General features: G+C 42.6%; 1 protein-coding gene across 8 annotated transcripts in view; it reads right to left on the reverse strand.

Moving 5' to 3' along the window:
* The window catches only part of GIGYF2 (GRB10 interacting GYF protein 2), a 268,385-nt gene that overhangs the window by 35,435 nt on the left and 206,764 nt on the right, over positions 1-26,186 (reverse strand). For all 8 annotated transcript variants that reach the window (XM_077488487.1, XM_077488486.1, XM_077488485.1 and 5 more), the window contains 6 exons: positions 20,506-20,613; positions 20,312-20,412; positions 13,702-13,802; positions 9,761-9,880; positions 2,520-2,780; positions 1,418-1,624 (listed from right to left, as the gene is read on the reverse strand). In XM_077488487.1, coding sequence (XP_077344613.1) covers positions 1,418-1,624; positions 2,520-2,780; positions 9,761-9,880; positions 13,702-13,802; positions 20,312-20,412; positions 20,506-20,613 — 898 coding nt within the window. The remainder of the gene's footprint in view (positions 1-1,417; positions 1,625-2,519; positions 2,781-9,760; positions 9,881-13,701; positions 13,803-20,311; positions 20,413-20,505; positions 20,614-26,186) is intronic.

Below are 26,186 nucleotides of genomic sequence, written 5' to 3' on the forward strand. Positions count from 1 at the left end.
AAGGTACACTTTGCAAACACCCACAGCTAGCCAAAAACTCACCCGTATGGTCACCACACACAGGTGTCCAGCCTCTAGCTAGCTTGACTGATTGTTACAACCACTGGGACACCCCACAATAAGTAAAGGGATTTCACTTATCCGTCCAGGTGCAGGGCAGCTTATAAACCAAAAGCCCAATCTTCACCCATCACGGCAGGTTCCTGTCACTTGAGGACATTCAAGGGCTGGGTAACCCTTTAATGTCCACTCCCTTGGACCTGTACAGAACCCTGCAGGAATGCCTTAGAACTGTGGTGTCAAGGATTCCACTTTGCAAGGTACAGGGCCTGGAGGTCACATTCCAGGCAAAACCTCGCAGGATCTTGAGTCTCGAGTCTTCTTTGCGAGACTCGGGTACCATTTATCTTTTTTATTTCCATACAATGTCCATACACCTAGAGATGACGTATAACCCAGTAGGCAATGAATATTAGCCTCTGTGTCCCATAACGTATAAAAAAAAAAAAATCTCATACTTGCTGTGGGAATACAGTAATGGTCAAAGAAACAAGATGACCTGGTCTTACCTGTCCTCGATGCTGGTGCCTTTACTGGACCGAGGCTTTGCAACATTACAGATTATAACCCACAGCACAGGGTCCAGGTATGGTACCCAAGGGTTTTACTTAGGTTTCACAGATCCGGATGCTCGGCTTATATTTTTGTATTAGAAGACAGTGAGGAGTTGAATGAAGAATTTAAAGTAAAATAATAAACTAGTCAAGCTAAGAATGATTCTCTATAATGGAGAAGAGGTCCATCACCTTAAGACACCACTAGAAAAAAAATGGACAATGCATGAAGTGGGAGAGGGTTACAGAGCAACAAAGGGAAGTGCTACAACCCCAAAATCCTATAAGGACAGACAGGATGAGATCAAGACATCTGTGCCTGGACTCGCGTAGTACTGAACGTCCAAAATCCAATGGAGACAGTAAAAATCCAGCACCAGAATGTCTTGGCATTAAAAGTACAAATATGTAGTTCATGGGAGAGGCTTATAGGGGGATGCCCAGGGGTACCAGTCCTCAAAAGCTTTACTAGTGCAAAAATCACCCAACTGCACCAGCCTATAACTTAGGGTCTATGAACATCAAGTATGTGTACTGTACGGTCTAATTAAGATGCATCCACAAGCGTGAATAAATCTCTTTAGCCAGCTGGATAATCGATGTGTCACTTTCCTCATAGCCAATTTACTTCCTGCAGCATTTTCATCAGTGGGGTAGTGATGCCTCACTCATCTGGGCAGGGAGGGACTGACAAGTATTTTGTGTGCAGTTTTAAGACAGACGTGACAAGAGTACTAGTGTGAAATGGGCCTAAGAACACAAATATGAACAGCTTTCCCAAGAAAATCAATGAAGTTTATAACCTTCATCTGTGCCAGTTGTTGCTGCTGATGTTGCTGCTGCAATCGTCTAAGTGCTTCCTGTTGCTGCTGCCTCTGTCTCTGAAGTTCTTTTTGTCTTTGAGCTTCTTCTCGCTTCTTGTGTTCTTCTTCTTCCTGCCGCTGTCTTGCCTCTTCCAGCAATCGTCGTGCTGTCTCTTCCTCTTCACGAGCCCATCTAGCTGCCTCCTCCTGCAAATAAAATGGAAAAAAGTACAATTGTTCTGGGACAGAAATACAATTCGTTTAGCAAAAAAGTGGTAGACAGGAGGGAGCATAAAACTTAGGGCCATTCACACTAGCCTTGCACTAAAACACTCCATTTATGTGTGCAAGCTGGTGTTCATTGTGAGAGGTGATGTGGTGCGCTGTTTCAGCCCATGCCATGGTTTCATTTATTTACACTTTATTGAAGTGTGTCAAATTTACCAATAATTCATAGTCTCTGCACAGCGGTTAACTGTGGTGCCATCCAATGAACTGTTGCAAAAACGCATGTTGGCGTTTTTCTGCACCACACCAGTGCTGTGGGGTGAATGTGGCACCCCACAGCTTTTTTGCTAAACAATTCGTTTAGCAAAAAAGTGGTAGACAGGAGGGAGCATAAAACTTAGGGCCATTCACACTAGCCTTGCACTAAAACACTCCATTTATGTGTGCAAGCTGGTGTTCATTGTGAGAGGTGATGTGGTGCGCTGTTTCAGCCCATCCCATGGTTTCATTTATTTACACTTTATTGAAGTGTGTCAAATTTACCAATAATTCATAGTCTCTGCACAGCTGTTAACTGTGGTGCCATCCAATGAACTGTTGCAAAAACGCATGTTGGCGTTTTTCTGCACCACACCAGTGCTGTGGGGTGAATGTGGCACATCTTAAACAATTGTTTTAATGTGCCCTGCAGTGATCTTGTGAATCCTTGGGTTGATCAGGGCAGCTTATGCTCTAGCTCTGGCAATAAATTGATCAACAGAGGACCCCAATATTAACCCTGGTATGAATACATTCATAAACACTTTAAATCTGCGAGTACGTGTAGAAGCCTTTTGTATTTAAAGTCTGTGTCAAAATACCAGCACAAACTCACTTGCTTCTTTTGAAGCTCTTCCCTTTGCCTTCTTTCCTCCTCCTCTCGTTTCCTTTCCTCCTCCTTTTTTCGCCTTTCATCTTCTGCCCTTTTCCTTTCCTCCTCAAGTCTCCGCCTTTCTTCTTCTTGTCGTCTTCTCTCCTCCTCCTGGCGCCTCCTCTCTTCAAGCAGCCTCTGTTCTTCCTCTCTTTTTCGCTCTTCTTCCTCTATCTGCCTTCTAAGTGCCAGTTCTTGTTCCCTCTGTCGCCGCAGAGCCTCTTCCTAAAAGAGAATACACAATCACTATTTTAAAGTGTTACTCAACCCAGAACCCGGCATTCACTCTATCTGGTCTCCCACAGTACACAGAGGAGTTTTTATTCTCCCCTAATTGCCTCATGAGGCTGCAGGACCCCTGTCCCTCTGCCGGGACAGAGCCAATTGGCCCTGTGCTGATCTCATGCACTCTCCCAAGAACAAAAAAAACTCTCTAGCAATACACACCAATCTGAGCATGTGCACAGTGCCCCCAGGGCTCTGTACTATCAGGAATTGGATTAGGGACAGTGAAAGGTGTTATGGTATGGGTACATAAAAAAAAATTGTAAATCATAAAATACACAATCACTTAGGCTGCTTTCACACTGGGGCGGTATTCAGGCGTTACAGCGCTAAAAATAGCACCTGTGTAGCGCCTGAAAAAAACCGGCCCCTTTCACTCCAGTGTGAAAGCCGGAGGGCTTTCACACTGGAGCGATGCACTGGCAGGACGGTGAAAAAAGTCCTGCTAGCCGCATCTTTGGAGCGGTGAAGGAGCGGTGTATTCACCGCTCCTAAACCGCTCCTACCCATTGAAATCAATGGGACACCGCGGCAATACCGCTGGCAAAGCGCCGCTGCAGCGGCGCTTTGCGGGCGGGTTTAACCCTTTTTCGGCCGCTAGCGGGGGTTAAAACCACCCCGCTCTAGCGCCCGCAGACCACCGCTAAAACGACGGTAAAGCGCCGCTAAAAATAGCGGCACTTTACCGCCGACGCCGCTCCCGCCCCAGTGTGAAAGCAGCCTAAGACTCAAGACAAGGTGGGTTTTTCCCCATAGGTGGGGGGAATTAGTAAGCAAACTCCCTTGTGTACAGAGCAAAAGCTTGGACAATGGTTTCACTCAACCAGAGATGACCTGAGTCACTCCCAGATATGTTCTTTTAGCGTGAAGACAGATTGTCTATTTACCTGTATTAGAGAGGTATCAGGACATTTTCGCTAACGGATTGTAAGGATATGGAACTTGAACCCAAAAAGACAACAATGGCAGAGAAAACCAGTAAAATTATACACCAAATGAAGTCCAGTTTCAACTCAAACAGAAATTACAATATATATATATATATATATATATATATATATATATATATATATAAAATTACTATGCTGCTATATACAAGAATCAATGTATGCCAAAAGTCACCCACATCTTGTAAAAGAACTTTGGCACAATTATTATGAGGGGGAAAGGATGTGTTTTGTCCTATGAATATATGACAGTCACAGTATATTTACTAAAGGTCATAATTTATTATAACCAGCAAAGGACACGATATGGGGACAGCAAATCAAAGACTTATGAAGACGGGCAATCACCAGATCACCGCAATATGAAACATATTAAAATAAAGTTCATAATACCAGATGCAATCATAGGCAGTGTTCATTTTAGTCTTAGGACTAATATGGAATTTTAGTTTTAGTCCCATTTTAGTCTCCTGCAATTGTTTTAGTCGTATTTAGTCGACTAAAATGTCCTACGTTTTAGTTGACTAAAATCTCCAGTACTTGGAATTTCGTTGTAGTCAGTGTTTTGCCTAAAATGGCATTTTAGTTTTAGTCTCATTTTAGTCTTTTGACTAAAATGGCTTTTAGTTTTAGTTGTATTTTAGTCATCTCATTTGTTTTAGTCGTATTTTAGTCAACTAAAATAGTATTCATTTAGTCGACTAAGATGTTTAGTCATTTTATTTGACTAAAATGTTTTAGTCGACTAAATTAACACTGATCATAGGATAATAAAATGTCCTATTATACAACTGCAATGACCACTAGTGGGCAGATGAGAAAGGGATAGTTACCGCCCAAATTTGAAACCAACCAATCATGAGATGGTAAACATGAGGGGGAAGATACAAATTCAAATAATGGTACTCTTTCCCATAAATGGGAGACACACATTCTCAGGACAGAACCACACACCCACTTGCTGATACATTTCCTGGATGATTGAGAAGACTGCTGCCAGGTACTGGAACTCACCAATTATACTTTCAATACTCGGAACAGCTTCCCTTTCAAAGCAGTAGTGAGCTACAGACTAAATATCAACTATTTTGCTCGCAAAACCATATGGATTGTATTTTTACAGTTTTTACGTTTTGATATATTTTTTACAGTGTGCAGGAAAATGTACTAAAGTTTCCTACATAGTCTATGTTGAAATTGTGTATGGATGAATTGGGCATAGATCTGTATTGCAGCTAAATTAGCTATTGTGGTTTCCCAGTGAGATTGTTTATTGTCCACCATAATTTAACAGTTCTATTTTAAGTTAGGACTTGCCGTTTATTAAAAATGTAGTAGGATTTTTCTTTTTGCTCTTAAAAATACGTTCCTTCTTTCAACCGATCTCGGAGAGTTGGAAATAGTCTTAAGAGTATTCAGGGTTCTTATTTTTATATTTTAAAGCACGGTGAACTGCATCAGCCCCAGAAAATTTTACCCCCTTCCTGACCCAAGCACTTTTTACAATTTGGCACTGCGTCACTTTAACTGACAATTGCGCATTGCTGTACCCAAACAAAATTTGCGTCCTTTTTCTCCCATAAATAGAGCTTTCTTTTGGCAGTATTTGATCACCTCTGCCGGGTTTTTTTTTTGCGCTATAAACAAAAAAATTTTTTTTTTTTACTTTTTGCTATAATAAATATCCCCAATTTAAAAAACAAAACAAAAAAAAAAACACAATACATTTTTTCTCAGTTTAGGCCGATATGTATTCCACATTTTTTTTACTAAAAATGCAATAAGAGTATATTGATTGGTTTTCGCAAAAGTTACAGTGTCTACAAACTATGGGAAAGATTTATGGCTTTTTTTTTTTTTTTTACTAGTAATGGCGGTTATATGAGATTTTTAGCGGTATTACAACATTGCAGTGGACAGATCAAACACTTGACACATTTTTGGGACCACTGACATTTATACAGCGATCAGTGCTATAAAATGCACTGTTTACTGTGTAAATGGCAGGGAAGGGGTTAACACTAGGGGGTGATGAAGGGGTTAAATGTGTGTTGCCTCAGTGTGTTTTAACTGTATGGTGATGCGACTTACTAGGGGAGGAGACATTGTTATTCCTACTCAGTAGAAACAACACGTCTCCTCTGCCCCGACAGCACACACAAATCCCCATGTTGGCATTCGTGCACGTGATTGCATGTGGCCAGCGGCTATCATGCCCGGGGGCAACGTGCATTGTGTCCCCCACTGTGCAGCTGGCGTGCGCGCCCACTGGCGGCTATTAAAGGGAAAGCCATATTATATTATATATACAGGCTTTTGCCCAGGAGAGCCATTGTGCCGCAGTAAATCTGCGTGAACCGGTTAATCACCCTTTTTATAGCTGGTTGTAGCTGTGTCAGGTTTGGTCTTTGAAAGTTAAAAGAAATTACCTTTACCACTGTTTAAGCCCCGCTAGCGGCCAAAGAAAGGCATTACTTCAGCAGCGCTTTCCATTCATTTCAATGGGCAGGGGTGGTTTAGGAGCGGTGTATACACCGACCACGCACCGCCCCTAAGATGCTGTTTTTTCAGGACTTTTTCTAACATCCTGCAAGTGCGCTGCCCCAGTGTGAAAGCACCTGGGCTTTCACACTGGGATAGCATGAGAGGCATTTTTCCTTTCGCTATTTTTAGTGCTAAAACACCTGAAAAATGCCTTCAGTGTGAAAGGGGTCTATGGGGGACTGTGTGACTGGGGAAATACACAGAACTGTCTTTTCTTGAGAATGAATAGTATTTTGATGAGAGCGTGTTTACCACCACCATCTCCCTTTATTTGGAGAGAGGAAGAGGCCCCCCCCCCCTTTTTTTTGCTATTGAATATTTTATGGAGATGGGTTTTATTTGGGTTTATTAAATGGGGGAAAATTTGAGGCAAGAAGTACTGGGACATACTATGGCAACAGGGTATAATTTGTTGGAATAGACACCTAGGTATAGAGAAATAGAGCAAAAGGGTTAGCTGATCGCTGAAAATGGTGGAGAGGCTCATCATGTTATATATATGACTGAAATTATATGATTTAGATGAGCGATACAAGTCTGATATATTTGAACTGTTGACATTATTACTTTATATATTTTCAAATATCTGGAAAAGACGTGTCTGTGTTTTTCTTGTCTTATGAAAAAAAAGATGAAAAAAAAAAAAAAAGAAAGGGGTCTATGGGGGACTGTGTGACCGGGGAAATATACAGAACTGTCTAGTTTGATTCCCCTGTCAGAATGGAGATTTGCCTTGTTTACATAAGCTGAATTTGCATACCAAGAAATATGTCATGAGATAGTCTGCCTTGATTCAAATAGAGAAAAGTTGCAGGCGTTAAGGCATGCCAATTTACCTTGAAATTTGAAAAATTGATTCTCGCCAATAACCATTAACTACTTCCAACCTAAGGATGTCAGTTGGGTCATTGAGTGGGGATATCTGAATGATGCCTGCACTTTTTTCAGCCGGTGATTCTCTGCACCGTAACAATAATCATGGCAGTAGGTCATTCTTACAGGAGGCGGTAGAAGACATGCCTGCCCTCCTGTGCTGCGACTGACTCGCCTGTGCGATCGGCGAGCCGGAGAATGATTCGGCCATTGGCAGAAGTTGATCAAAGATATCTGGTGACCAGATAGTCCCCAGTCATCCCTATGACCTTCAGAGGCCCGTCCCTGACGTTATGGCGTCACTTCCGGGCCGAAGGGAGAAAACATTGCTGGGGACGTGGCTGGAAAGGCGGAGACCGTTTATTTTATTATTTTTCATCTTGGTCTTTTCAGCCTGTAGGAGAAATCTGGGATTTTATAGATCCTAGATCTCTCCATAAAGAGGATCTGTTACTATTCCTATTACAAGGGATATTTACATTTATTTTTTTACAAAAAAAGTTATAAAAACATTTTTTACATTTTTTTTTTTTTAAAGAGAAAGTGTAAATATAAAAAAAGTAAAACAATGATCAATGTACATGATTACAAATGTATTAATCCAAATACATAAAAATTGGATGACGGAGAAAAAACAGCTGGAAATATGTAATGCTGGAGTTCATACTTGTACCTTACATTTTAATTTATTTACACCATGAATGAACCCTCTCATTTATGTGGATACTGTATATTTACTACTTACCAAGCTTCAGCAATACATATTTCCAACTGTATTTTGCGGTTATCAGATTGTTTATATATTTGGATTAATACATTTGTAATCATGTGCATTGATTATTTTACTACTAGGTTGTCGTGTGCTTCATTTAAATGTTATTTTATTTTGAATGTATAGATTTAGGGATGGGGGCACATGATCACATTATTGAATTAGATTTGTTGTGACCTAAAGTATGTATATTTACTTTGTTATATTGGGTTGACACAATGATCTTAATGTCTGTTTATATAATGAGTCGTGAAGTGCAGTGCAGCACTTTTAGTTTATTAATTTAGTAAATGACATTGATGCTTTGTCCCACAGCATTAACCCCTTCCACGGCAATACATTTCAGAAGCCAGGCTGAGGACAAACACACTGGATAATTGCAGACTGGAGGGAAAACCTCCAAGCAACAGTGTAGAAAGTAGTCTTGATTGAGAGGGAAAAAAACAAAACATCAAATTGTTAGAAAGTGACAGGTTTGTCTTTTGTCTGCTGGCAGTGCAGGTGGGGCCAGGGGATAAAAGACTTGCATCACAGAATGTAAACAATTCCTGGAAGCTGCAGGCATTGGATTTCAGCAAGTATTCACCTAATGTCTGGGGGCTAAAAGAAAAAATATTGAGGAGCTTGCTGTACTAACTATGCAATGTTAGTACAGTTGCCATCTCCCTACTGAGCTACTGCCCCTACTCTCCCCCATGCCAGAATACACTGATCAGCACTCTCAGCCAATGGCCGTTTGGCAGCGGTTTTCCAGTATGCCCCTTGCTTCTGTCAGACAGGCTGCTGTACAAACCAGACGAACGTCAGTTCTGTTGAACCGGCTGCTAATCGACCAGTGTGTACAAGGCTTAAGGAAGGGACGTGTGGGCTCTGTTGGGTCAACAGAGGAGGGCAAACACAATAGGTGCACTTTGTATGAAGGTGCACTTATTCTTTAAGACTTCCTAAGTCCCTCAATGGGCAGGAAAGAAAACGAATATAGCTAAAAATACTAATAACCTGGAAAAAAAAACGATTATTCTTGTTAATACCTAGGTATATCAGTTAAATTTCTTAAGCAAGCAGGCAAGCATAGTGGGCACTTATGCAACCTATTTTCATCTGTGTACAGTTGCTTTAAGTTTTCAAGGAGCTCTAATGTGCAAATAGAAATGTAAAGTGTATTTACACTTTTGTAACCAAATTGGGATAATATCTGTTTATCTGTTACATGTCCCGTACACACACTATATATATATATATATATATATATATATATATATATATATATATATACACACACACACACACATATATACACATATATACATACATATACATACATATATTTTGTCCTTTACATAAGCATGAACAATTAAATGCACAGATGGTGTGCTAAATCTTTCATTTATCTGTATTTTGAAAGAAGAGGGCGAATTCAACTAGTGGATCTTTAGCACTCAATTTTCTTTTTTCCCCTCCCCATTATATTACTCAAATATAGGTGTGCATAAGGTTGTATTAACTTATTGCATCTGGGGTGCTAAACAAAGCATTTAACTATATATGCAAGCAACATCAGAGATCTATTGTACTTATCTTCACAGATTCTCTTTAGACTTGCCTGAGTCTCACAAATCCAGGTCAGTATATATATATATATATATATATATATATACATACATACACACTCGTAGCTCTCTCTTAGATAGTAAGCTCACATAAGCGGAGCCTTCCTAACACTCAAATTATATTTAACTGCACTGTCTCTATTACATTTTAAGGCATTGCACAAACTTTAATACCTGTTTTCGACGTGCCAGCTCCAGCTCTTCTTTTCTTTTCCTCTCCTCCTCTTCAAGTCGTCGACGCTCTTCCTCTTCTTGCTTGGCCCTCAATTCTGCTTCCCTTCTCTCCTGCTCAATCTTGAAAGCAAAGATCCATTACTATCCATTTCCATTCATATACAACATTACATATGATATAGATATAGCAATCCTGTCCACCTAAGCAATTATTCAGGAGCAACAGAACATACTAGTATTCCATCATTTGGGTATCCAAGTAACCAGTGTATACCTTAACAAATCAGCATCTATGTAAATAATGGTTCCACACTGTGCAAATTGGGCATAGGTGAACGTTTTTGTGCCTCTGATATGAAACACTGATGTAAAGGAGAAACGGAAGGGGGGGGGGGGTGTAGGGTGACTGATATGGAAAAGGGGGGGGGGAGATGGGAAGGGGTAGTTGATTCTCTGATGTGACATTCGTTCACAAAACTGATTTTACTTTGGGGCCCCTATGAATTAGTAAAATATAAGGCCCCCATACTGCAGTTTGAAGAGCCTGGACTAAGGGAATGCTTTACATGGAGGACACACTAGTGATAAAGCATATAATGTACAGTAAGTTCTCAGGGAGCCTCCATTGGATGACAGAGGTGGCTCTGCTGAAAAGTCAAGCTCAGTCACCATCATACCAGGACAGAAGTCCTAGATAGTCCAGAATGAAGATACTGCCGTGGGAACAAACCATGTGCCAATATCATGAAAGTAAGCCCTTTTGAATACAGAAGCCAAGGGCTCAGAGAAAGAACTAAACCAAATAATGATTTTAGGACATCAAACGTCCAAATAAATGTCCATGGTACAGGCACAGGATTTCATCTTTGGACCAAAAAAACTCCCAGATATTTAGACTTGACTATATCAACAGTGCAGGGTTATACAATGCCCTTTTCTGTCCTTGGTAGTTGGCTGCTTGGATATAGCATTTATATTTTATCTTTCTTTTAAATATTTGCCAAAGGCAAAAAGAAAAACCAGGACCACACTAATGCATACAAGCAAACATACTGCTCATGAGTAAGCTTCATTTATTCCATTATATAGGCAAACACATGGGTATAAGTGTAAGGGGATTACCTCCTGGGTTTTAAAACTGTAGCAATTCAGAAAGGGTTGGCTCGAAATTACACAGTATTCTGTGTTTCTACATTGTCTGCAGTGGGTGGAAAAAAAAAAACTGGAGCACACAGAATCTGGTGTAGCTGTGCATGATAACCAATCCGCTTCTAACTTTAGCTCGTTCAATTCAAGTGGTTTTAAAGCCACTTGTTTAATAGTATACAATCTCCTGTGTTTAACTGCTTAAGGACCGCCTCACGTCGATATACGTCGGCAGAATGGCACGGCTGGGCACAATCACATGCCTGTATGTGATTCTTTAAGTGCGCAGACGTGGGTCGAGAGCGCATCGGCGGTGCGCTCCTGACCCGGTCCTGAGCTCCGTGACTGTGGCCGTGAGACCAGCGGACCCGATCGCCGCTGGTGTCCCGCAATTGGGTCACAGAGCTGAAGAACGAGGAGAGGTCTGTGTAAACAAACCTCTCCCCGTGCTTCCTAGTGTGGCCTGTCACCGATCATCTGTTCCCTTTTATAGGGAAGGACGATCGGTGACATCACATGCCAGACTACGCCCCCTACAATAAAAAAAAAAAACACACACACAACGTCATACATAACACCTATACTGCCCCCTAGTGGTTAACTCTTTCACTGCCAGTGTCATTTATACAGGAATCAGTGCATTTAAATAGCACTGATGGCTGTATGAATGACAATGGTCCCAAAAATGTGTCAAAAATGTCCGATGTGTCCGCCATAATGTCGCAGTCACAATAAAAATTGCTGATCGCCGCCATTACTAGTAAAAAAAAAAAAAAATAATAAAAATGCTATAAAACTATCCCCTATTTTGTAAACGCTATAACTTTTGCGCAAACCAATCAATCGCTAATTGCGATTTTTTTTTTTTTCCAAAAATATGTCGAATATGCATCGGCCTAAACTGAGGGAAAAAATCTTTATATATTTTTGGGGATATTATAGCAAAAAAGTAAAAAATATTGAATTTTTTCCAAATTTGCTCTATTTTTGTTTATAGCGCAAGAAATAAAAACCGCAGAGGTGATCAAATACCACCAAAAGCAAGCTTTATTTGTGGGGAAAAAAGGACGCCAATTTTGTTTGGGAGCCACATCACACGACCAATTGTCAGTTAAAGCGACGCCGTGCCGAATCGCAGAAAGGGGCCTGGTCCTTTGGTTGCAAATTGGTCCGGGGCTTAAGTGGTTGTGAACCCTTAAGCCCCATACACACACACACACAGATTTTCTGCAGATTTTTGCCTTGAGGTTTACCAAAACCATGTAGTGCAAGGGCCCTTCAGCCACCTGCAAAGTGATCTGGAGGAATGTTTCTTCAGAGACTCACCAACAGGCATAAAGATCTGGCATGGATGGCAATCTAAGGGGGGTTGCCATTTAGGACATACATGCATGCCAGAAACCTGTGCAGATACAGACACTGCCCCTTTTGCATCATCCAGGAGGAAACCGCTTTGCATGTTTTCTGTGAGTGTCCCTTTGCATAGGGCCTGTTGAGGGCTCTGGAACCTGATCTCAAAGACTTTGTACCACAGACTGCTATCACACACTTTGGTGTTGAACGGACTCTTCTGTGGACCCCATTCACAGGAGGACATTGATAGTGCCTGGCAGGTGCTGTGCTGCTTTAAGGATGCTGTCTGGTGCGCCACAAAGTGCCTCATCCACCAGAGGGAGAGGATGTCCATCGAGGACTGTCGCAGACTGGTCCACAGTCTGCTCAGAGACTATCACTTGATGGACTTTGAGGAAGAGGATGTCTGAAGATTTCCCCTTCCCCCCCATCCTCTTTCTCCCTCCCCCCCCCATTATGTATCCTTTGGCAGTTCAATAAAGCTTTGGGCCTGTGAACTCTTCTTACCCCTCCCTACCCCACCTTCTCCACCCACCCTCATCAAACCTGTTGCTCATTGAAATGCCTTTCGATTTAACAGTATGACTTGACTTTTCTGACATGTTTATGGAAGTAATGCGGCGTCATGCATGATGTGATGTTTCAGGGTACCATTCGTCTGCGCAACACATCAGGCATCATACCGCAGGATGAATGTAATGTATGCTTGGAACTGTATTATGTAGTGTATTCATGCGCTGCGTCACAGTACAGATTGGAATGTACCCCGTTTAAAGTATTTTTTGTATATTTTCTTGCAAAATAAAGTATACATTTTCAATCAAAAAATGTATGATTTTAGTGTATTTTTAGCTTTGGTAAACATTTGCGCAAATATCATGGGTCCTTAAAAATCAGTAGCACATTTTTATGCTACTGGTCCTCTGCTTTCAGAAAATATATGGTTTGGGGATCTTTAACAAACTCTGAAAGCTGTAAGGGAACAATGAAAACTTAGATTTTGAGAAATGTGGTTATTTACATTTTTGTGTACATTCAGTCTACCATTTTGCAAAGGCGCAATTTAAAAATTACAAATATTTATTTATTAACGCAATACAGGTTAAGCTTTTATATTTAATAGGAATTTTGTAGGAATTTTGTAAAATTTGCTGTGATCTAAAAAGGATTTGAGCAGATATTTATTTTTTATTTAAAAAATAAAAAAAGCAAAGGAAAAATTGCAAAAATGGCCTGGCCATCAAAGTGTAAAAATGGAGCACATGGCCTGGCAGCGAAAGCGTTAATACATGATTCAGGGCAGTAGTCTCTTACAAGCAGGTATTGTATAAAGCTAATGGATTGGACTTTAGCCCTGAACTTGCTATGATGCAATCATTCCATAATTTTATATAGCTACATTGTTAACAATGGGTTGCGCCAATTTGAATTACTATTTTTACCTTGGCAGCTTTTGCTTTTTCCATCTGTTCCAGCTGCTCTCTTGATGCTCCCTGAGATGCCACCTCTACAGGCAGGTCCCACACACTGCTTCCCTCCCACACTGAAAACAGAGGTTAAAAATGATCAAAACACATGCAAGAATAATCAATGAAATTCTGAGAATAAAAAGCTGTAAAAAAACTAAATAATAAAAACAGGCAACATATAACATGCAGAAAAAATTTTAACACCTGTAAATTCCATATATTGGGAGTACAGGCTGGATATTCATTGATACTGGGTCATGGGCTGCTACCTTAAGGTGACTGGACATGCACCTATAAAACCTTACCCCGTTCCATGAGACGTCCATTTTATTTTTAGCAAGCAATGCAGATTAAAGTTGGCCATAAATGTATAGAATTTCAAATGAAAATTCTTAAGAAAAGTCTAATGAAAATTTTTTATGAAACTTCTCAGATCATTCAAACGTCATTCAAAAGATTGTTTGTTTTAAGCTTTTGTTTAGGAATGAATGGACTTTACCAAACAAAAACCACAAACATGGTTTGAAATTTATTCATTCAAGAAAAATGTCCCATTCTGCTCCATCAAATGCAGTCGAAAACAAATGCCGATTTGACAAACTAATAATTAGAAAAACAAATGAACTTTCTTAGAACATTGTTTTCCTAAGAATTTTTGTTTGATGGCCTTACAAAGATAAGCAACAGACACTTGATGTTGAAATGCTCAGAAGACCCCCACCAATCTGCTTGAGTGAGCACGAAACAGTACCAGAGGCACCCTTTATCTTTTATAGTTTAAGCTCTTAGAATGAGTGGTCTTATCCATCTAATGGGCTTGGAAGTAGGGTGTCCCTTTTGAGACCCTGTGGGCAGGACAAAAGTCTGTTTTCTGAAAAGAGGTCGTAGTTTAGACAGACTTGTACAGTCCTGACCGCGTCCCAACAATGGACTATTTCCAGTCAAAAACCACATATCTTATTTTACAATATTATAACATGAACTGAGTCCAGGGAATTACCAGAACATCGATTGCCAGTGCTAAAGGATCTATGATCCTGGCCACAATCGGGGGAAAATTTTTTGAACCTGGAGGCCAGGATGCCCACAATTGGAGTACACCATTTCTGACATACAGTAGGAGACTGAAGATGTCAGGATGAATAGACATGAAGGGGCCATTCCCCTTGGTCAAGGAAATCTGACTACCGGGATGTAGAACACAAGAAACTGCCAAGAATGTTTCTCCTTCCAGGAGATGGTCAGACATACTTTCAAGGTTGAGGCATATATTACTACCTTTCACCAATAAGATAAGATTACCTTCCACCTTTGATAAGATTAACTCAACTTTCCCATTTAAGACAGGGTTGAAAATCCACCTAGCTAAGAAATTCCTTGCTTGGCTGGACAAGAGCATGGGAGGTCAGGACAGGAAGTGCGTTTGTTCCATGCTAAGATGATGTTATGTTAGAGGGGCCTTGAAAAGAACAGACATTTTGAGGCCTAGAAGTGTAATGGAGAATCTCACAGAGGGTTGGTCTTTGACATAGAAGACCAAATGCGCCAATTTGGTTTTTTGGAAGACAGACATTTGCTTGGGCTTTGTCTAGAACGAAGCCCAAGCATTCCAGGTGAAGGAATGGTTGGAAGAGCAGATTTTTGTAAGTCAGTTACCCATCTGAAACCCTGAAGTATCTAAATAGTCCTGTGGACATTTTCACATGGCTGAAGGGAGACAAGTCTGTCAAGAGAATGTTTTCTAAATACCATGTGACGTAAAGATACCCCTGAGTTCTTAATGTGGAAATTAAAAGTGAACAAAACATCGCCTCAAGAGTGTGTAATTTCCCCAGACCATAGCACATAGGTGTCCGTTTAGTAAACTGTGATAAGCTGAGATCAGGATGATCTCTGCTTATCTCAGAGCATTGCAGGTTTAATATACCGAGATGAGTGCTGGAGAATTATTTTTTCTCTTCTCATCTCAGAACACAGAACGGCTGCATTGACTGCAACAGAAACAGCATGTTTAGTAAACAGAGATGCCACTTTATCTCTGTGCTTCTCTTTCAAGTTCTCCTTTCTGGCTTCTCCAGCCCAGAGGTGGAGATAGCAGGAGATCTCTGCTTCTTCCTTCTTCCGTGGCCAAAAATGAAAGTAAAAACTTTAACTGCAGTGAAAAATACACCAACAGCAGGTTACAAATACATTAACTATACAATTACACACAGAGATATTATATATATATATATATATATATATATACACACACATACATATATATACACATACATATATCTGTGTGTGTATATATATTTATATTTGTGTGTGTATATATATTTTCAAAAAACTCACGGAACGGATCGTTCCTGGGATCAGAGTCACGGATTGGACCATTTTTCGGATCAGCAAATAATAATTGGCTGAGCATGACTGGGTATCGCTGAGTATTGGCAGGGTATTGGCAGAGTATTGGCAGGGTATTGGCAGAGTATTGACACGGTATTGGCAGGGTATGGCAGAGTATTGGCAGGGTATGGCAGAGTATTGGCAGGGTATGGCAGAGTATTGGCAGGGTATGGCAGAGTATTGGCAGGGTATGGCAGAGTATTGGCAGGGTATGGCAGAGTATTGGCAGGGTATGGCAGAGTATTGGCAGGGTATGGCAGAGTATTGGCAGGGTATGGCAGAGTATTGGCAGGGTATGGCAGAGTATTGGCAGGGTATGGCAGAGTATTGGCAGGGTATGGCAGAGTATTGGCAGGGTATGGCAGAGTATTGGCAGGGTATGGCAGAGTATTGGCAGGGTATGGCAGAGTATTGGCAGGGTATGGCAGAGTATTGGCAGGGTATGGCAGAGTATTGGCACGGTATTGGTAGAGTATTGGCACGGTATGGCAGAGTATTGGCACGGTATTGGTAGAGTATTGGCACGGTATTGGTAGAGTATTGGCACGGTATTGGTAGAGTATTGGCACGGTATTGGTAGAGTATTGGCACGGTATTGGTAGAGTATTGGCACGGTATTGGTAGAGTATTGGCACGGTATTGGTAGCGTATTGGCACGGTATTGGCAGGGTATTGGCAGGGCATTGCAGGGTATTGGCAGACTATTGACAGGGTATGGCAGACTATTGACAGGGTATGGCAGACTATTGACAGGGTATGGCAGACTATTGACAGGGTATGGCAGACTATTGACAGGGTATGGCAGACTATTGACAGGGTATGGCAGACTATTGACAGGGTATGGCAGACTATTGACAGGGTATGGCAGACTATTGACAGGGTATGGCAGACTATTGACAGGGTATGGCAGACTATTGACAGGGTATGGCAGACTATTGACAGGGTATGGCAGACTATTGACAGGGTATGGCAGACTATTGACAGGGTATGGCAGACTATTGACAGGGTATGGCAGACTATTGACAGGGTATGGCAGACTATTGACAGGGTATGGCAGACTATTGACAGGGTATGGCAGACTATTGACAGGGTATGGCAGACTATTGACAGGGTATGGCAGACTATTGACAGGGTATGGCAGACTATTGACAGGGTATGGCAGACTATTGACAGGGTATGGCAGACTATTGATAGGGTATGGCAGACTATTGACAGGGTATGGCAGACTATTGACAGGGTATGGCAGACTATTGACAGGGTATGGCAGACTATTGACAGGGTATGGCAGACTATTGACAGGGTATGGCAGACTATTGACAGGGTATGGCAGACTATTGACAGGGTATGGCAGACTATTGACAGGGTATGGCAGACTATTGGCACGGTATTGGCAGGGAATTGCAGAGTATTGGCAGAGTATGGAGGGATGACTGTGACTGCAATTGTTACAGAGCAGCGCTGTGGACACTACAGATCCAGCCCACAGCGCTGCTTCTATCCGATCTCTCCCCTCCACTTTACAGAAGGGAGAGAGGAACCAACGTTTGTTTACAAGTGATCGCTCCATCATTTGACAGAGTGATCAAATCGTAAATGGCTGATGGGTGCACCAAGATAGCTAGCGCTCCAGAGCTAGGCCAAAGCCGCGACCTTTCCTAAGGCCGAGACCGCGGAACGCTGTGTGTGCCGATCCGAACAGGGTGACCCATTCGAATCACGGATCAGTGACGATCTGTTGCACCCCTAATATATATATTATATATATATATATATATATATATATATATATATATATATATATATACACACATACACATATATAGGCATATATATATATATATATATATATATATATATATATATATATATATATATATATATATATATATATATATATATATATATATATATATATATATATATAAAGGCAGTGTTGTGGCTACAGAAGTACAACTGATGCTGTAATTTTGACAGCTGCGCAGATGATGCATTGCTGATAACGCGCAAGGTGGCTGTAAAATTCAGAGCATCAGATGAGTCCAGTACACACTGCGTTTGCATAAGTGTATATGTTAATACGCCTGTGTGAAAAACGCCATATATACTTTACACACACACACACACATATATATATATATATATATTATATATATATATAGATATTATTATTATGTATTTATTATTATTTTAATTGTTAATTTAATATTTTTATTGTTATGCTTTTTTTAAATTACTTTGAACTATTTAATATATGTATTTATTGTTTTTATATGAATGGTGCATATCTGCATGACAAATAGGGTACTATCATTTCAGAATACACCATTCGCATAAATATGCACATATGTTATGTATTAGAATGTTTTACAGTTATGGGGTGTCTGTTTATTGGGTAGGGGGATTATATCTATTATTAACTTAATATGTGCAGTGTATGTGGAGTGCTTCGTATTTCACTTTGGGATTCTGATACTGAAATCTCCTGAGCTATTGTGAGATTACAGAAACGGAAGCCGTTCAGGGTTCTCAGAGCGTTTGTAGATCACTTCTATTCTCAGTGGGAGAAGTGATCTACATGATATATTAAACTGCCACATGGGTGAGAACAAATATCTCCGAGAAGAGCAGAGAACTCGAGAGATGTAAAATATCAAAATATACTAAACGGACACCTTAGTGTGGCTCCTTTCTGCTCTTTTCTTCCTTTGCTATATGCATGCATTACTTCTGACAGTTTTCTCATAAACCAAGAAATACTCAGGGAAGCCTCAGGTGTGCATATCTCCTACTGAGACTGTGTAGAGGGGAGTGTGTCCTCTCTCCCCACTTAGGTGTCAGATTACACCAAGCTCTGAGCTGTGTGCAGTGTGTGACAGCAGATCCCTGTCTCCTGGACTAATCTATGTACTCTGGAAGGCTTTAGAGGAGAGAAGACTGCAGATGAATATGTACAGTTTATGTAGAAGGATTTCATTCATCACGGTGTATCGCCTGATGTTAGTAATTTTAAGTGGGCTAAAGTTAGGGTTTATTATCACTTAACGTGATATTAAAGTGAATTTAGATTTCATTTTTAAACATGTTATACTTGCCTTCCTTATGCAGTGTTTTTGCACAGAGCAGCCACGATCCTCCTCTTCTCATGTGACCTGCTGGCGCTTCTGGCCCGCCCCCTCCTGTCAAGTGCCCCCAGAGCAAGCAGCTAGCAATGGGGGAACCCGAGCAGGCTCGCTCCCAAGCCGTGGCTCTGTCTCCATTCACATACAGAGCTGCGGCTTGGCCCTTCCCCCTCATTAATTCACTGGCAAAAAAAACTTCAGCCTTTACACTTTTAAGAGGGCAAGAAGGGGTGCAAATACCTTTGTGACTACTCTGGCAGCAGAGGCTAGGCCAAATAGCAGTTTATCTCCTATTGTGAAGCAGAAAAAGTGCTAATGAAGTTGGTAAAATAGAAACATGTAGACAGACTTCTTGAATGTCTATAGATGCTTGGTACCCTATAACAGAGAGGCAATAATTAACTTTGCTTATTTCATAGAAAACCTTGGCATTAAAAAAAGATAGTAATTTGGGGATTTTAGGTCCAGGACAAGGTGAATATTAGATCAGGTTTTAAGAAAGTGATTTGGATGTGTGTCACTACTAGTCTGTTTTTCCATTATGTGTTGCGCCTTGTGGGTTTATGTTTGTATATGTATGGTTTTAGTCAGTCATGAACTAGATTTTTTATTTTATTTTTGTAATGTAAAAGGTGAAAACAGGAGACAGTGAGCAAAACACATTCCCTCTACTGTGGACCTCCTTCAATTACATAATGACAAGGAAAAGTTAGCATAAATCTGTTTTTGACTTGGTAATCACTAACACTCCATCAGATACCATAACCAACTATCTACTCGGGTTAAGTTGCAAACATAACTCTTCATTCACAAGATTACCTGAAATGTAGGCCTAGACTACACTCAGGCTATTATGTAAGAGTAGAAGCAAATTTGCACGAATTACAGAGTGGGCAATTGTACTTTTAACTAAACGGTGTTCAGAGACTGAATGCCACCCACTTCGCCCCTAAAACATGGGAGCTACTATGCATATCAGACCTACCCCAGAGCTCTCCTTCAAATCACAAAAATAAACATGTAAGCTGTTGTCTTGCATACTAAGAATATGACCCATATCTTGCAATGCTTACGTGTGGGTGGAGGAGCAGCTGTCTGAAGTTCCCATAAAGGCGTGTTATCTGGCACAGACATAGCTCTTGACAATGCAGGAATAACTGTCTGTTCAGATATTCTAGGAGAAATCAGAAAATTATAGCATTAGTTGAGAAATCCTTTACTAGATGAAAAATACACAATAGACAACATGGTCTGTGTGATATATTACCTCATCTTTAGAGCCTGGAACTGCTGCAGGAGTAGAGCCAGCTGTTGCTGCTGCTGTGACGAAAGAGCTGCTTTCTGCTGCTGTGCCATCATCTGGGCATATTGCTGTCTGTGAAGACAACGGTAACATTTTTAAACATGGTCTCACCACCAGAAGAACAAAAAAAAAAGAAAGAATAGAAGAGCATGAAAATAAATTAAACATGAAAACATAGGAATTTTGACTTGCCTGTAAATGCCACATCTTAGAGAACAGTACAGGACATTTTATTCCTACACCATGATTGGACCCTGGCAAACCTTTGAGAACACATGCCCAGTGGGGTGCCACCCCTGTAATCCTACTCCACCAAGCCCTCTGTTTTGTAGTAAACAATGCAGAGTAAAAAGGAGAGTTGAGGGAGAGTGGCCTGTGTCCTGTACTGGAATTAACAGGCAATTCAAAATCCCTCTGATCTTAACTGTACAGGACACAGATATCCTATTCATACACCATGAGATGTCTCCCAGCTATGAATAGAAGGATGGCAACAACTAGACAAATGAAACTGTGCCAACATACCCAAAAACAAGAGTAAAATACCCAGGTTCAGAGTGTTGCTGCAGGAACCAGGCGGTTAAAATCTATGTCAGAAGATGGACATCCACCTGGTAAAATTTTGAAAAAGTATGAACAGAAGAGCAGGTGGGTGACAGAGGCTTGGTACCTAAAGGCCCAGGATAGTCAAACAGGTGTGGTTGAGTGTGTGTCTAAGGCCCCTTTCACACATGCAGACCGTTCATTTAATTAGTTTAGTCACATCAAAATTGATGAAATATTCATCAGTTTTTCTTTTACATCCACTACCAATGCATCGGATGAAAAACTGACCATTTTGTCAGTTTACATCCATTTTTCATCCGATACTTTTTTTTAAACGAAAGAAAAAAAATAGAATTTTTGAACTCACCGTAAAATCCTTTTCTCTGTAGTTCAGACTGACACAGCTCCTTTATTCTTGACCATTGGGTTGTTACGCCACCTTCAGGAGAGGACTGGGCAGAACATGTTAACATGTACAAAAAAACAGAACTTTCTAGTTCCACCCAAGGGGCGGTCCCTTTAGTAACAACCCCCCAGCCTGCTTCCTGCAGCCTCAGTACATCAACAAGCAGTATAACGTAATCAATAAGAGGGGAGGGTGCTGTGTTAGTCAGTGAACTACAGAGAAAAGGATTTTACAGCGAGTACAAAAATCCTATTTTCTCTAATGTTCACTGACACAGCTCCTTTCTTGACCATTGGGACGTCCCCAAGCAGTATCATAACGAGGGGTGGGAAACAGCATAAAAACTTCACCCACAATCAGAAGTGCTCCCTAACAGGGGAGACACCACCTTATCTAACCGCATCAGAACTTGCAGTAACAATGCAACAGTGCATTATACTCAAAAGGTAACTATTTTCTTTAAACAGAAAAAAGAAGTGCAGAATTGCAACATTATACGGCCGCCCGCAAAAACTTTGCAGCCAAAGAAGGCATCAGACGATGCGCTTACATCCACTGCACTTACATCCACTAAATTGCCGCCTACACAACAGAGCGACTGACACTCTAGGTCGGAAGCCCAAGAGGCCCCAATTGTCCTGGTGGAATGGGCCATGGCAGGAAAGGGGGGCACCTGGCCCTTTAAGGCGTAGGCCTGTACCACATCTGTCTGATCCACGAGACTGCCATACCTCTTTTACGGACCAGCTACCGAAACGCACAGAGAATCTAACTCCAAAAGGGGAGCCGTGGCAGACAAATATATCTTTATAGCCCTGACCACGTCCAGGGAATAAAGGGCCCCCTCTTAGGATGTGTTGGTTTAGGAGACAGAGATGGTAACAATATCTTCATTGATGTGGAACGCCGAAACCACCTTCGGCAGAAAGGAAGGTTGTGGATGCAACACCACCTTATCCTTATGGGTAAACATATAGGGCGACTTGCAAGACAAGGCCGCCAGTTCCGAAACCCTCCTGGCCGATATAATGGCCACTAGAAAGACCACTTTCTGGGCAAGAGTCAACAAGGGAATTACTCTGATGTTCCCAAACGGCGGTTTCTGAAGCACCGATAACCCCAGGTTCAGATCCCACAGGGGTAACGGTGTACACACTGGAGGAACTACAAGTCGGACTCCCTGTACAAAAGTGCTCATTAGAGAGTGAGACGACAGGGGTCACTGAAAAAAAAAGACACCCAAGGCCGATATTGGTCCTTTAATGGTGCTTAAAGCCAAATTCTGGTCTACTCCTTGCTGTGGAAACAGCAGGATCCTGGAAACTAAATAGGTGCACGGATGCCATCCTTACTCCTCACACGAGAAGATGATTTCCGTGCTCCCAACATAGTCGAGATCACTGACTCAGATAGGCCTCGGTACCTTAGCATCTGGCTCTCAACAGCTATGTCGCTGAAACCAGCGATGGTAAAACAAGATGGAGAATTGGACGGTGACACAGGTGGTCCTCTCGCAACAGCAGTCGCCAGGGAGTCTTCGCAACCAGGCGTACTGGGTTGGCGCGTCAGGGACGCCGAGGCCAATCCGGGGCATTAATATTACTGGAACTCCCTCTGCGGAGCAGACATGGTAGTAGCTTTATTGGAGGAAAGTCATAGATCAGTCGGTACTGATCCCATGGAACCACCAGCGCGATTGACGCGTCTTCCCAAGGATCTCTTATCCTGGATACGAATCTCGCCTCCCTTCTGATTGAGATGGAAAGGCCAGGGAATCCACGTCTGGTGTGCCCCACTGCAGGCACAGTAGCCTGAACATCTCTGGATGCAATGCCCATTCTCCTGGGCCGAGCATCTGGTGACTTAGGTAGTCCGCCTGCCAGTTTTCAACTCCTGGGATGTAAATGACCGATAAGGCCGGTACGTGTCGCTCTGTCCACTGAAGGATGTGAGCGACCTCCCTTGCTGCAGCCGAGCTACATGTTCCTCCTTGAAGGTAGACATATGCCACTGCTGTGGCGTTGTCTGACCTGATCCTGATCGGACGTCCTCGTAGTCTCATCGACTATGTGGAGAAGAAAGCACTTGGTGGCCAAGAGAGGAACTCTATCTTGTAGCCAGAGGAAATCAGTTCGCAGACTCATTGGTCAGATAGCCAAGAGGCCCACCATGCTGCAACTCTCGAAGGCGACCCCCCACCTGTATGACGGGCGGGGGCAACCTTCATGCAGTAGCACTTTTGCTCGCAGGCTTGCGGTTCCAGAGACGCTTTTGTCCCTCAGAAGTCGTCCTGTTGGACTGGGAGCGTCTAGCTGAAGTCCCGGACGGACGAAAAAACCTCTTGAGCGGGAAAATGAGGGCCCTTGCGTGCGGCATGGCTCCTTAGCCTTCCTGGCCTGTGAGAGCAAGGTACTCATCCCACCTGTGACATTCTTAATAATGTCATCCAACGAGGCTCCAAAGAGCCGCTCACCAAGGAAGGGTAGATCCGTCAAGGCTCTTTTTTTTTTTTTTAGATGCCTGGTCCACCGACCAGCATTTCAGCCAAATCAGGCACCTCAACACCACTGCTGACACTGAAACCTTGGATAGCAGGGGAAAATTATCTAGAGCCACGTACTTAAGACCGTGCACTAACTGGTCTGAAAGTTCCACGCAGATGGGATTAGCCTGCTGATTCTCCAATTTGCAGTGCAAAAGTTTGCCCATTCAGTAAGTGTCTGCGACACAATTGCTGTGGTCAAGTACTGGTCGTATTGCTGACCCCCCCAACCATAAAATAAGGAACGGCCACTGCCTCGGTTCCTGCCCGTGGGGTCCCTCTACCGGGATCTTGGTTACCTTAACTAACCTGGATACTGAGGAGTCCACGACTGGAGGAGCCAACCATTATTGCAGAAGGCTCTCCACAAGGGGGTAATGCACCGCTTTCCACCACCTTGCGCCCGCACACCGCCTCCACCCCTGGCAACGAACGTTTTCAGGACCTCCAACAAGGCGTTCAAAGGCACTGCACAGTTTGCAAACAAGCCAGTTGCAATTGCAGGGAGTTAGGGGGAAGAAACATCAGCTTTTGGAACCATGCTGACGCTGTCTGTCACCTGTTGGTGATTTAGGACAGGTGTATAGTCGCACCCTCCTAGCTGCTGCAGGCTGAGGGGCCCCCACCGCAGGACTCGCCACCCTGCCCGAGTTCTGTGCCGTTCAGCTAGTCGTGCCTGTGTCATCCCCCGGTGTCTGTGAGAAGAAACCACGCTGTTCTGAGCCCTCAGGGACCAGCGTTGGGCAAAAATAAAATGAGCTGGGCTACTGAGCGTCCAGTATAAAGGACATAATCACAGGGAAAATGGCCGAACTACAGTAAAATGGTTCCCAACCATGCTTCTCCCCGAGTCACACCAAACATGGCCACCAAACAACTGTACACAGAGAGGGACGGTGAAAAAAAAAAAAAGACAGAAAATGGCGTCAGAACAGCGCTATGGCGATCAGCATGTGCAGACCTCCAGACACCAAGCGGGGAGACTACACCCAGGGGCACCGCCACCCAGCGCAGGGATAGGGAGAGAAGAGAGGGAGAAGAGGGACCCCCGTATCGACCTCCCAGGGAATGCCCAGCTGCTCAGCACTACAGAGGCAGGGAGAGCTGTACTTACCATTCCTAACGAGCTGGGGACATTCCATCACAGACCCACTCTCCGATCAGTACGGGGTGGCTGCTGGCCATGGCACACTTACTCAGACATCAGTAGCCCGGTCATGTGTGCCCCGGAGCATTGCACTCACCGGCCTCCCCTGGAGCCTGAGGGGCATCACTTGGCCGACCCAGCGCGTAGCTATGGTCTGCACACACTCGCTGACCAGGCTGGGGAGACTACAAGGATAAGGGTATGCAGCCTGTCATCCATCCGGCTGTTGATAGCAGATCACAGGATCTTAATCTTGCACAAAATACAAACTTCTGCAAAAGAATCCCGGACTGATGGGCCCCCTTGGGCGGAACTAGAAAGTTCTGTTTTTTTGTACATGTTAACATGTTCTGCCTAGTCCTCTCCTGAAGGTGGCTTAACCACCCAATGGTCAAGAATAAAGGAGCTGTGTCAGTCAGCGAACGTAAGAGAAATAGAGCTTTAGGATCCTTTCACACGATAAGCCCACTCTGATCCACCTGTTAGAGCAGGCCATCCATTCACTCCTATGGGCAGGTGGGTGTCAGCAGAGGTGTCCATTGACACCCGCCTGTCATCCGATCAAGACAGATGACTGAAGGTTTGCCATACGTCTGTCTGGCAGATCGGATCAGATGAGAGCTGATGAAAACAGACATACTGTCCGGTTTCCCCATAGAAATCAGTGGGCCTCTGATAGGGCCCCCTCCCTGCTCAGTGAGCAGAGAGACCTGTCATCCAGCAGCTCAGCGGAGATCAACAGAGCGATCTGCAGCTGAGCATATCCACTCCGCGTGAAAGGCGCCTAAAACAGTTTCCACAAACGGACGACGACGAATGCGGATGTAAATGGATGATCATTCATTCACATCAGTTTTTCATCCGTCAACGCATTGATGAAAAAACGGACAAACGGTCAGAATGCGTGAAAGGGGCCTAAAAGTTCCGGTGGAGGTTTTCGATTCAGAGCATAGGCTCAATCAATCAAATCCCTTATCCACCGTGTAATGGTGGACTTTGATGGT

The sequence above is a fragment of the Lithobates pipiens genome, unplaced genomic scaffold, assembly GCF_037356315.1.
Source record: "Lithobates pipiens isolate NorthernLeopardFrog02 unplaced genomic scaffold, aLitPip1_a1.2 Scaffold_18, whole genome shotgun sequence".
Lineage (NCBI taxonomy): Eukaryota > Metazoa > Chordata > Amphibia > Anura > Ranidae > Lithobates > Lithobates pipiens.